Source organism: Schistocerca serialis, chromosome 4, assembly GCF_023864345.2.
Source record: "Schistocerca serialis cubense isolate TAMUIC-IGC-003099 chromosome 4, iqSchSeri2.2, whole genome shotgun sequence".
Lineage (NCBI taxonomy): Eukaryota > Metazoa > Arthropoda > Insecta > Orthoptera > Acrididae > Schistocerca > Schistocerca serialis.
In genome coordinates, this window is record NC_064641.1 from 672,291,286 (window position 1) to 672,305,469 (window position 14,184).

The 14,184-nt window shown below is 43.9% G+C and overlaps 1 protein-coding gene across 1 annotated transcript in view; it reads left to right on the top strand.

Annotated features, from left to right (window-relative positions):
* The window catches only part of LOC126473146 (potassium voltage-gated channel subfamily KQT member 1-like), a 1,059,334-nt gene that overhangs the window by 841,655 nt on the left and 203,495 nt on the right, over positions 1–14,184 (top strand). The window contains exon 10 of the mRNA XM_050100004.1: positions 3,004–3,077. Within this exon, the coding sequence (XP_049955961.1) occupies positions 3,004–3,077 (74 nt within the window). The remainder of the gene's footprint in view (positions 1–3,003; positions 3,078–14,184) is intronic.

Sequence of the window (14,184 nt, forward strand, 5' to 3'; positions counted from 1 at the left end):
TTTACTGGCCAAACCCGCGGTAAACTCTACGAGCTTTTTCCTTTGTCTTCTTTATAGAAATTTGATGATGCCAACCAGCAACATGTTGCCATTACTCTCTCAATCTAGTTGTGATACAGTCATACTTCAGCGCTACGTTTTAGGACAAATACCTTTCAAAATCAAGTAGGACCTGATCTTCATATACTAGAACAAGCTACTAAGGCGGTAGTTTTGATTTTTGCCTATTAACAATAGGGTGAAAAACATAACATGATTTTCTTTTGAAGTTGTAGTTGACCCATTTTGGGTGCGGAAAATACAAAGTGTCTCAAAAGTAATTTACAATACAAACAGAGAGAATTGCGTCGCTGATTTTAGCTTTCACTCATCATCCAAGATTGGTTGCATTGACACGTATCTCTTCAGAGGATGAAGGTAGTCATTCACGTTCTGTTACATGGATTGTTATCTCCAATTTGTTCCCCAAGGCATTCTCTACAGCACACTTTACATTTGTCGGTATCGTTTTGGAATACCGTGTATCTCTATGAGACAAAGCTTTACAGTTCATCTTTACGGTTGTCAATCCGTTTGCGTCACTTCAAAGAACAATACTTCTCGATCAGATTTTAAAGAAAAAAGTCATGAATAAAATAACTATAAGCACACAGAGCTTATGGAAAATGTGTAGCACTTGTTAGCTTGTGTATACCGAATACGTGTCAGCATTCTATAATAGTCAAACAATGTAAAAGCAATTACATTATGTAAGATTTACTGTAAATGCGAACATTTTAGGTACGGCTTGGCTGCCTTTGTCATGAATATCTAATGAAGCTACAAATTGCTGCAACCAGTGACATTCATTATGTTATGCGTTTCAGAGGATTACACCTCCGTCATCACAAAGACTGTTATCAATCTACAACAGAGCGGTCAACCCGGTCTGCGGTATCAGTTCGCGAATTTAGTGTAGGGGGTTTTTCAAATGTCTCGAAATTCTAAACCTGCCATTCCATTAATTTCTCGTTTCCATTTAAAAAGATGGGTTAAATGACTCGCAGATGTTTATGCTCACATGACCAGGGATAAACGCTTTGGCGAGTGTCTCTGCAGCATAAACGTCGAGGGTCTTACTGTCGATCAAAATTGAACCCGAAAATGTATGTTCAATAAAAACAGTTGCAGCTGTTATACTTTCTTAAAGATACGACCGGTTTCGTAATTTAAATTACATCATCAGGTGCAAATCTCAATATAAAGAAGAAAGATACCGTAACAATATTACACCAAGACTACGTCACAGTTATAAAAAGTGTCCGCAGGACTGAATACTTACATTATAGGTGGTCAAGTTAAGTTTACAGTCAGATCCTAACCATTTCTTTAAAATTTGGCCCAGCACAATGTATTCACAGGAATAATGGACTGAGGTTTAAACACAGGGAGAGAACGAAACGGGAGCGACACAAGTTGTCAAGTGTTTACAACATCACCTGTGATGATTGCCAATCTAATTGGAGTGAAGGTCTCTAGTGCGTTAAGAAGCTCTTCAGACCAAACACTTAATTATAAAACTGAATTAAGGCATAAAGCCATTTTGGCTAACTTTGATTTCTTAAGTGAGTAGCTTGGTTCATTTGCACTCTCTCCCCTACATTCTCTTCGCTGGTTCCCTTACTAGGGCTATTCTCCTTTTTGAAAAATTTGTGAAGATATATCAAGATATTTTTAAAAATTTTAAGGGCTTCTAAGATTTCTAATTCCAACTGTTATTAATATAGTTCTAATTTACTGCTCTGTCTCAGTTACCCATTTTTAAGTATGTTACATGTCCTTAGGAAACTCATAACATCCCCATCACCCCTCCCATGCTTCCTTTCCCGTCCCCCTATCAGCCTCATTACGCTTCTCCTTCTCCTCCCTTCCCCCCCCCCCCCCTTAAACATATGGGTACTTAAAACACTAACCGCATTTGCAAAACACAATACTCTGATGTATGGTTCTGAGTAGACAAGTTGGGTTGCTGACGCGACTGCTTACGTAATTTCTACGTTTACGTTCAATTGTTGTCTGTTATACTTAGTGTAAAGTATTAGATGGTACATTTTCAGTTTTGCTTTGTTTTAGATCTGAAGATGATCCAAAGTAATCGAAACATGTAGTCTAATTGAAAATGTGCAAGTGAGAGGAAACAATAAATGCGAAGTGTCTTAATTATCTAAACAGTTGCGGATTCACTCAAGACGATTATGTCGACTGTAGTCTAACTGTTATGTTTATAAACGGCTCACAAGAGATTTTAATATGTTCATTTTTGTACGCTCGGTTCCCAACCGTTTCCTTTTGATCGGATGTTATTTACACTTTCGCGAATGCGCCACTTCCCTCGGAGCGTAAGTCCTGTCAATTCGAGTACGGCAGTCGCAGAATTCTGTCCCGGCCAGGCTTCAGCTGAGGTACATTTTACACTATACTTTGATTATTGTCGCCCTCCCCCCCTTTTCTGGTATTTTTATATAATCTTTTCTCTCGTTCCATTGGTTCATAGGTTCCAGTTTCGTTGCAAGTTTTACTGTATGAATAACGCCTCTTGCGAAGTTTTCCAAATTTTAAATTAAGAGATGGCGTGGGACTTAAGAGTGGCTTGGCCAGTCTTGCGGACACTGTGATATGGTCTTTGCGTATACTGTTACCATCACTTTTCTCATTTTATTCATAGTTGCACCTGATAATTCAACTTAAAATAGGAAACCGGTCGCGTATTAAATAAAGGATTAGTACAGCTGCAGAGGTTTTTATTCAACATGCAACAGTCTAGCTGTGGAAGCACGTCCAAAAACTGTTATGTAAACCGTGAAAAGGTATGTGAATAACTCGCCACTCACAAGTCACAGTGAATGTTATCATGTAGCTCATTTTGAAGATATGAGTGTAGTGGTGAAACTGAAGGAGGGTCCTGCCCGCGTGAGGGCCCCGGAGCTGCGCTGAGACTGAGGCCGCGCTGTCCATGTGTTGCAGACGAGGAGGAGGAGCAGCCGCGCTGCGTGCAGCTCACCAACCAGCACAAGGGCGCCATACGCGCCATCCGCAAGGTAAGCGCCACCACTAGCCGAGAGTCAGCCGTGACAAGCCACTCCCACGTCCCGCCAGCAAGAGTGTGTAATTGCTCCAGCGATTCTCATTACCTCGCCACACCAGACAGTAAATATGCTGATACATTACACGCACAGAAAAAGTATGAAATCGCACATAAGTTAGTCTGACCGGTTGACGTATTTTTACCCGAGTGTACTTCTGGCCATTAGAACTGCAACACCAGGAATGAAGTTAAAATCTTCTGGGTTATTAGGCCGCGTCATGTTTCTTCGCCGGCCGCGGTGGTCTCGCGGTTAAGGCGCTCAGTCCGGAACCGCGCGACTGCTACGGTCGCAGGTTCGAATCCTGCCTCGGGCAAGGATGTGTGTGATGTCCTTAGGTTAGTTAGGTTTAAGTAGTTCTAAGTTCTAGGGGACTGATGACCACAGAAGTTAAGTCCCATAGTGCTCAGAGACATTTGAACCATTTGAACCATGTTTCTTCTAAAATGATCAACGTTTCAACCCCTCTTCTGGGATCTTCCTCAGGATCTTCTGGTGTCCTCTACTGCTAGAACACCAGAAGATCCTGAGGAAGATCCCAGCAGAGGGGTCGAAACGTCTATCATTTTAGAAGAAGTTAAAATCTTCTGGGTTATTAGGCCGCGTCATGTTTCTTCTAAAATGATCAGCGTTTCGACCCCTCTTCTGGGATCTTCCTCAGGATATTCTGGTGTCCACTACTGCTAGAACAACAGAAGATCCTGAGGAAACTCCCAGCAGAGGGGTAGAACGTCGATCGTTTTAAAAGAAGTTAAAATCTTCTGGGTTATTAGGCCGCATCATGTTTCTTCTAAAATGATCAACGTTTCGACCCCTCTGCTGGGCTATTCCTCAGGATCTTCTGGTGTCCACTACTGCTAGAACACCAGAAGATCCTGAGGAAGATCCCAGCAGAGGGGTCGAAACGTCGGTCATTTTAGAAGAAACATGACGCGGCCTAATAACCACAAGATTTTTACTTCAGTGACAACGGCCACGAAAGCCTGCAGACTTACATAACACCAGGAATGCCAGCAAATTAAATAAATTATACGGAGGTCCTGGAAAAAGCGATCTAAAAAATCTTTATAAAAGGGATATGAAAGCAAATTTCTACGTGACTTACGTTTATGTTTGAGAAATGAAGGTATATCACAAGAGGTGTTGGAAGAGACGTTCCCCCATTCCGCCACCTTTGTGTACAGTTCAGCATGTCGCTGAATGTCGCGGATGTTGCTGCCAGAGTTTTGGATTTCACTGCGTATATTCACATGTAACGCGTCGACGTGTCAGCATCTGTGAAACGTGGCTACAGAGAGACTGCGTCGCACTGGTATACGTCAAACATCATCAAGGAATGTCTTTATCGCTCATATGACACGTTTCGAAATTTTTCCATCATCAGACATCCAGGAACAATTATTGCACATAGATATGGCGTTTCAAGGTGTCTGTGAAACGCCGTATCTACACTCCTGGAAATTGAAATAAGAACACCGTGAATTCATTGTCCCAGGAAGGGGAAACTTTATTGACACATTCCTGGGGTCAGATACATCACATGATCACACTGACAGAACCACAGGCACATAGACACAGGCAACAGAGCATGCACAATGTCGGCACTAGTACAGTGTATATCCACCTTTCGCAGCAATGCAGGCTGCTATTCTCCCATGGAGACGATCGTAGAGATGCTGGATGTAGTCCTGTGGAACGGCTTGCCATGCCATTTCCACCTGGCGCCTCAGTTGGACCAGCGTTCGTGCTGGACGTGCAGACCGCGTGAGACGACGCTTCATGCAGTCCCAAACATGCTCAATGGGGGACAGATCCGGAGATCTTGCTGGCCAGGGTAGTTGACTTACACCTTCTAGAGCACGTTGGGTGGCACGGGATACATGCGGACGTGCATTGTCCTTTTGGAACAGCAAGTTCCCTTGCCGGTCTAGGAATGGTAGAACGATGGGTTCGATGACGGTTTGGATGTACCGTGCACTATTCAGTGTCCCCTCGACGATCGCCAGTGGTGTACGGCCAGTGTAGGAGATCGCTCCCCACACCATGATGCCGGGTGTTGGCCCTGTGTGCCTCGGTCGTATGCAGTCCTGATTGTGGCGCTCACCTGCACGGCGCCAAACACGCATACAACCATCATTGGCACCAAGGCAGAAGCGACTCTCATCGCTGAAGACGACACGTCTCCATTCGTCCCTCCATTCACGCCTGTCGCGACACCACTGGAGGCGGGCTGCACGATGTTGGGGCGTGAGCGGAAGACGGCCTAACGGTGTGCGGGACCGTAGCCCAGCTTCATGGAGACGGTTGCGAATGGTCCTCGCCGATACCCCAGGAGCAACAGTGTCCCTAATTTGCTGGGAAGTGGCGGTGCGGTCCCCTACGGCACTGCGTAGGATCCTACGGTCTTGGCGTGCATCCGTGCGTCGCTGCGGTCCGGTCCCAGGTCGACGGGCACGTGCACCTTCCGCCGACCACTGGCGACAACATCGATGTACTGTGGAGACCTCACGCCCCACGTGTTGAGCAATTCGGCGGTACGTCCACCCGGCCTCCCGCATGCCCACTATACGCCCTCGCTCAAAGTCCGTCAACTGCACATACGGTTCACGTCCACGCTGTCGCGGCATGCTACCAGTGTTAAAGACTGCGATGGAGCTCCGTATGCCACGGCAAACTGGCTGACACTGACGGCGGCGGTGCACAAATGCTGCGCAGCTAGCGCCATTCGACGGCCAACACCGCGGTTCCTGGTGTGTCCGCTGTGCCGTGCGTGTGATCATTGCTTGTACAGCCCTCTCGCAGTGTCCGGAGCAAGTATGGTGGGTCTGACACACCGGTGTCAATGTGTTCTTTTTTCCATTTCCAGGAGTGTATGTGCAATATCCGGTCCCGGATATATGATGATGGAAAAATTCCGAAACGCGTTATATGAGCAATAAAGACATTCCTTGGATGATGTTTGACCTTTGCCAAAGCGATCCAGTCAGCCTGAATGGAGAACTACTGATTATTATAGCAATAGTCGCCTGCCCCCTGCATGACTTTACGTCACATTTATAGGTGTATTATTGACATTAAAACAATTTCGAAAACCTTGGGATTCCTGGGACCGATGTTTTGCTGGCATCGATGCCGATAACAGGCAAAAACGGTCGAGATTCCGATTTTCCGGAAGGATGAACTGTCTATACACATAATTAAGTTCTTATGGAACCCTCACTGTGCGAATCCTACTCGTATCTGAACAATTTTTTTTATTTATTTACTTCGGAAATTGTAGTCACCAGTGAAGTGTACTACATACTGTTTCATGAATTTTTGGATCAGTTTCATAACGAGGAGCTGGTATTTGGATGGTACCAGCAAGATGGTGGTATCATTTTTCCCTGACAGGGTGACTTCCAAGGGATATGGCACTCACAGTCGGCTAACGTGAACACCCCCCCCCCCCTCCCGCCATTCCCGTCCATGACTTTTTTTGTGCCGTCGCCTTAGATGTAATGAGTACAACAACAAACCACGGACCGTCGACGAGCGACTAATTATGTGAGAACAACTGCCCTGAAATCTAGTCACTCACGCCCATTAGTCTGGCAGCAACAGTCATAAACATGCAGAGCCGTGTCGAATTGTGCATAAATGAGTGGGGTGTGGGGCGGGGGGGGGGGGGGGCGGAGGGTTTCTTCCAAGTGCCGGCATTTCTTAAACATAAAGGTATACCACTACAAATCTGGTTTCATATTAGGTTTAATAAGATTTCTGTAACACTTTTCCCGGGGCACTTATGAGTGGACACCCATTACTTATTGTCCGTGACGTAGTAGAGGAATCTGCAGATGATTTGGGGGCACAAAGGGTGCGAAATTTGATACGCAGAGCTGCAACTTTTGGCAACAACCGGCCATCAAATCGAACTGACTCTGCATGCCACATACTTTATTGCACCCTGCTTTAACCCTATGTCACATTGCATTGGTGGCAGTTGAGTATATCAGTAGATGGGGTTTCACTAGACATGGCCTTCACCTCACTAGGTATGGGAAGGGGAGGCTGCCAAAGCTTGTAGATGACAGTGTAGTGGGTGGTGGTGGTATCACCCATGGAAAAAATCCTGTAGTAGTTGGTGTTAGGGCTGCACCTTTTTTGGATTGAAATCATCTGATAGGTATACCTGCTTAAAGGAAGGACCTCTAACTAAGGGCTCACCTTCAGAGGACGTCATGTTTCCAAGTAGAGAAGGAATTAGCACATTCATCAAAATATACGAGGTATTAGAGATAAAGTTAGTGAACTGCTTATAGATGTTGACTCTGAACAAATAATTAGACAATTCATAGGCTTCCTTTGCCAGAATACAGATTAGCTGGCTGTTTTTCTAGCAGTTCATTGTGGGGTGGGGGAGTGGTCATGTACGTAAAAAACAGTACTCCATTTGAGTCCATAGAAGTATCACGGCACTGCACTGAACAGATATTTGAATGCTGTGCAGGGGCAGTTGAATTTAGTGAAACTAAACTTCCAATTGTTTTTGTTTATAGGGCCCCTAATTCTGACTTCAAAGCATTTCTGCTCAAGCTGGAGAGGGTTCTTGATTCACTTTGTAGGAAGTACCAGAAATTAGTTATATGTGGTGAATTCAATAGTAATTTTGTATATGATGGTGCAAGAAAAAGGATGTTGGTAGGTCTCCTAGATTCATATGATCTGATGCAGACTGTGTTTTTTCCAACTAGAGTGCACAGGAACAGTAGCACAGCCAAAAACAATAGTTTTATTCATTGTTCGTTACTACATGGGTATCCTGTTAGTAAAAGGGTGAATGGCCTTTCAGACCACGATGCACAAATTTTAACAATGAAAGTGTTTTGTACTCAAAGAAGTGTCACATATAATTACGAACTATGTAGGAAAGTTAATCCAACAGCAATAGAGAGTTTTTTTAAACCTCTTCAAGGAACAAGAATGACAAGATGTTGATAGTGCCGATAACATAGATGACAAACATAATGCTTTCCTTAACACAATTCTCATGTTCTTTGAGAGTTGCTTTCCATTAGAACGTTCTAAACGGGGTACTAGCTGCAAAAGGCAGCCTGGGTGGCTGGCTAGTGGGATAAGGATATCATGTAGAAAAAATCGGGAATTATATCAAAATATTAGAAGTAGACACAATCAAGCTACAGTACCTCATTACAGATAGTACCGAAAGGTGCGGAAAAATGTTATTAGGAAGGCAAAGAGTAAGTGGTACGCAAATATAATAGCTAATTCACAGGAGAAAATTAAAACAATATGGTCAGTTTTGAAGGAAGTATCAGGTCAGCAGCACAAGGTCGACGATATAAAGTCCGTTCGTAGTAAAAATATTTCTGCTACTGAAAAATCAGATATATGTACAATATTTAACAATCTTTTCTGAGCATTGCTGCTGAATTAAATAAAGATTTAGTTTCTACGGGGAATCATATAACTCTCTTGGCAAATGCCTTTCCGAGATTGACGTCTGAAATACTCTGTGATACAGACAATGGGGAGATTGAGTCAATAATTAAATCACTTAAGACTAAGGACCTTCATCGATATGTTGGAGTACCTAGCAGAACATTAAAGTACTTTGCTGCACACGTTAGCCCTGTATTTAGTCACTATGTAATTTTTCCTTTAGGAATGTTCGGTTTCCTGAACGATTAAAGTACTCAGTAGTAAAGCTCCTTATTAAAAATGGAGAAAGGGATAATGTAGGCAATTTCAGAACTATTTCTATGCCATCAGTGTTTGCTAAAGTTATTGAAAAGGCTGTGTATGTAAAGATAAGTCATCGTTTTATATCACACGATTTGCAATCAAATGTACAGTTCGGCATTAGAAGTGTTTTAACAACTGAAAATGCTATGTTATCTTTTCTCTGTGAGGTACTGGATAGATTAAACAAAAGGTTTTGGACACTAGGCATATTTTTTGAATTAACTAAGGCGTTTGAATGTGTTGATCACAAAATATTGCTCCAGAAGTTGGACCTTTCCGGGATATGGGGAGTGCTCGCAATTGTTTCACCTCTTATTTTAGCAACAGATAGCAAAAGGCCATTATTCACATTGTTGAGAATGGCTGTGATATGCGGTCTGAGTGGGGTACGGTCAAGTGGGGAGGGGGGGGGGTGCACCAGGGATCAGAGTTGGGGCTGCTCCTGTATATAAATGATATGCCCTCTGATATTACGGGTAACTCCAAAATATTTCTGTTTGCTTATGACACTAGCTTGATAGTAAAGGATGTTGTGTGCAACATTGGCTCGGTTTCAAATAGTTCAGATCATGACATAAGTTCACGGCTTGTAGAAAATAAACTAACACACAATTCAACAAAACCCGACGTTTTAATTTCACAGAGTGGGCATATGATTAGTGAAACTGAAAAGTTCAAATTTTTAGGTGTTCAGATACATAGTAAACCGTTGTGGAAAGCCCACGTTCAGGATCTTTTTCAAATACTTAATGCTGCCATCTTTACTATTCGAACGGTATCTGAAGTGAATCATCGTTCGACACGATAATTAGTCTACGTTGCTTACTTTCTTTCGCTTATGTCGTATGGTATTATATTTTGGGGTAACTCTTCCCTTTCTAAAAGGATATTTTTGGCTCAGAAATGGATGGTTCGGGCAATAAGTGGTGTAAGTTCACGAAATCCTTGCCGACCCCAGTTCACGAGTCTGGGCATTTTGACATTGGCCTCTCAATATGTAAATTCCATACTGTCGTTTCTTGTTACCTGTATTAGTATATTCCCAAGAATAAGCAGCTTTCACTCAGTTAATAGGCCGGCCGGAGTGGCCGAGCGGTTAAAGGCGCTACAGTCTGGAACCGCACGACCGCTACGGTCGCAGGTTCGAATCCTGCCTCGGGCATGGATGTGTGTGATGTCCTTAGGTTAGTTAGGTTTAAGTGGTTCTGGGTTCTAGGGGACTGATGACCACAGCAGTTAAGTCCCATAGTGCTCAGAGCCATTTGAACCATTCAGTTAATACTCGGCAGAGGTCAAACCTGCATTTGGATCGGACTTCCTTAACTCTTGTGCAGAAAGATGTACAGTATACTGCTACATCCATTTTCAATGAGCTAACAGCAATCCAAGCGCTTTCAGGTCGAAACTGAAGAGTTTCCTCACGGGTGACTCCTATTCTGTCGAGGAGTTCTTGTAAAATTAAGCTGATTCTTGTTGTATTGTTGACTTAGTTTACTTAAACTTATGGCTTAAGTGTTTTTGGGTTCATAATCATTTTATTTTTATCTGTTATTACTTTTATGTTGTAATTTCATGTACTGACACGTTCCATGACCTTGCAGATTTGCTCCTCAATTTGGTCCTACGGAACTTGACGTGTAAATAAAATAAATAAATAAGGTTATCTACCATAGTGGCTTGACATTGTAATTCTGTCAGACACAGCAAAGGAAGTCGAAGAGCAGTTGAACGGAATAGACAGTGTCTTGAAAGGAGTATATAAAATAAACGTCAACAAAAGTAAAACGAGGATAACGGACTGTAGTCGAATTAAATCAGGTGATGCTGAAGGAATTAAGTTAGAAAATGAGACACTTAAAGTAGTAGATGAGTTTTCCTATTTGGGGAGCAAAATTACTGATTACGGTCGAAGTAAAGAGGATGTAATAATATGTAGACTGGCAATGGCAAAGAAAGCCTTTCTGAAGAAGAGACTTTGTTAACATCGAGTATAGATTTAAGTGTCAGTAAGTCTTTTCTGAAAGTATTTGTATGGAGTTTAGCCATGAATGGAAGTGAAACATGGACGATAAATAGTTTAGACAAGAAGAGAATAGAAGCTTTCGAAATGTGGTGCTACTGAATAATGCTGAAGATTAGTTGGGTAGATCACGTAACAAGTGAGGAGTTACTGAATAGAATTGGGGAGAAGACAAATTTGTGGCACAAGTTGACTATAAGAAGGGATTGGTTGGTGGGACACGTACTGAGGCATCAAGGGATCACCAATTTAGTATTGGAGGGAAGCGTGGAGGGTAAAGAAGGATGTAGGTTTCAGTATATAGTCGGAAATGAAGAAGCTTGCACAGGATAGAGTAGCATGGAGAGCTGCATCAAATCAGTCACTGGACTGAAGGTCACAACGACAGTGGGTGGTTACTGATGGCGTGCCAGTATCTTGACAACGAAAGGTCAGACCTATTCAGTGGATTAAAGGTGTGGAGAAAGTGCTGACCAGGGCAACAGCCGTTGGCCTTGTTTCGGTGTAAGAAGACAGCACAAGGAACATGCAATGCTGCGTTATCTTTTTGGAAGATAACGTCACGGAGAGCTAAAAAATATGGCACGGCCACGGGTCGTAGCACGTCAGATTTGTAACGCTTCCCGTCCAAATCACCGGACCTGCGAACCAGAGGTCATCACGATGTGTACCAAAACGCACCACATACCATCATATGTAGATGACGAATGCAATATGACAACTTTCGGTCTCCTCGGAGCCTCCACTCACGGATACGTCCATCGCGATGACTCATACATAACCGGAACTCTATAAAGATGGCGTGCTGCCACTCCTGGGACCATTGTTGTTGAGCGTGTCTACCTCTGTTGCCGCATAAAGCGAAGCCGCAATAACTGTCCCGTGCTGGTAGTTCATGGCGTTACATTCGTCGTCGCACTGTCCGTGTCGATACTTGTCTTTCTGCAAATATCGTCATCTCCTGACTGAAGGCAAGCGGTTCTACGGACCTGCACGGCCGGGCGGACGATATGCCGGTCCTCTGGAGCCCTAGACGCTTGAGGCCATCGTAATCCTGCATGGTGTTGAGTATGGCACACCTGATTCTATCGATGCCATCTTATCATGACGTTTGAGAGACTGGGATGAACCACAGTCTCTGTAGGCGACAGTCAAATTTCAAAACATGCTGGTAGACGTTTGTGCTTCTTACTCGAGGCATAACACGATCTTCCCCCAACCAAATATCATTCAATGCGATTTCTGAATTAGAAACCCGCTTTGTAATGAATGATTCCTTATATGCATTTACATCTACACTCCGAAAGCCACCTTACGATGTGTGGTGGAGTGTACTTTCTGTACCACTGTCATTTCTACCCATTTCTTGTTCCAGTCCCGTATCGTTCGTGAGGAAAACGATTGCTGGTAAGCCTCCCTATGGGTTCGAATCGCTACAAACCTATATTCACCGTCTTTTCGCGGGATATACTTGAGAGAAAACCATTTATTAACAGACTCTTCTACGAGAGTACGCGCTCGGAATTTTAGCAGTAAACCACATTGTGATACAGAACCCTCTCTTACAGCGTTTTCCAATGGAGATGGGTGAGAATCTCGAGTGGCACTTTGCGCTTACTAAATGAACCTGTAACGAAACGTTCTGCTCTTCTTTGGACCTATTTCCTCCATCAGTCCTATTTGGTACGGATCCCATACTAGCGATCAGTATACAAGTATTAGTCAAACGAGGCTTTTCTCAGCTACTTCCCTTGTTGACTGACTATATTTTTTGGAGATTCTGTCAATGAATCTGTCTGGCATCCGACTTATCAACAATTAATTTTATGTTATCATTCGAGTTTAAGTCGTGTCATAAACATACTAATAGATGTTTTATGGAAGTAACTGCTCCCAGTAATTCTTCTGCATTTTGTAATCCTACAATTCTTCTTTCTATGTATTCGCAACACGTTACATTTGTTTATGTTGAGACTCAATTACCACTCCATGTCCCAAGCGTGGATCCTCTGCAGGTCGGCCTGCATTTCCCTAAATTTTTCTAACGTCCCGACTTCTCTGTCTACAACAGCATCATCCGCAGAAAAACCCATGCAACTTCCGACATGATGTACTAGGTCGATAAAACTCACACACAAAAAAAGTTTTGCATCACCTCGCATCCGAGAGTTCCGGAAACTATTCAGAAAATTCGAATAGAGATCAACATAAACATTTACGTGCTTTTTATTGCTCATGAAAACCACACATTGCATGTTGTACCACTATACAGGGAGACCTCCAGAGATGGTGGTTCAGATTGCTGTAAACACCGGTACCTCTAATACGCAGTAGTAGGTCCTCCTGCGATGATGCATATCTGTATTCATCGTGACATAGTATCAAGGCAGTGTTGGTCCATATTGTCTCACTTCTCAACGGCAATTCGGCGTTGATCCCTCAGAGTGGGTGGTGGGTAACGTCGCCCATAAATATCCCTTTCCAATGTACCCCAGGCACGTTCGCCAGGGTTCATGACTGTAGAACATGCTGGCCACTCTAGTCGAGTGATGATCGTTATCCTGAAGGAAGTCATACACAAGATGTGCACGATGGGGGCGCGAATTGTCGTCAATGAAGACGAATGCCTCGCCAGTAGGCTGCCGATATGGTTGCACTATCGGTCTGAGAATGGCATTCATGTATTGTAGAGCCGTTACGGCACCTTCCATGACCACCAGCGGCGTACGTCGGCCCCACATAATGCCATCCCAAAACAGCAGGGAACCTCCATCTTGCTGCACTCACTGGACAGTGTGTCTAAGGCATTCAGCCTGACCGGGTTGCCTCCAAACACGTCTCCGACGATTGTCTGGTTGAAGGCATATACAACACTCATCGATGAAGAGAACGTGACGCCAATCCTGAGCGGTCCATTCGGCATGTTGTTGGGTCCATCTGTACCGCGCTTCATGGTGTCGTGGTTGCATAGATGGACCTCGCCATGGACGTCAGGAGTGAAGCTGCGCATCATGCAGCGTATTGCGCACAGTTTGAGTCGTAACACGACGTCCTGTGGCTGCACGAAAAGCATTAATCAAAATGGTGGCGTTGCAGCCAGAGTTCCTCCGAGCAATAATCCGTAGGTAGCGGTCACGCACTGCAGTAATAGCACTTGGGCGGCCTGTGCGAGGCGTGTCATCGACAGTTTCTGTCTCTCTGTATCTCCTCCATGCCCGAACAACATCGCTTTGGCTCACTCCGAGACGCCTGGAGACTTCCCTTGTTGAGAGCCCTTCCTGGCACAAAGTAACAATG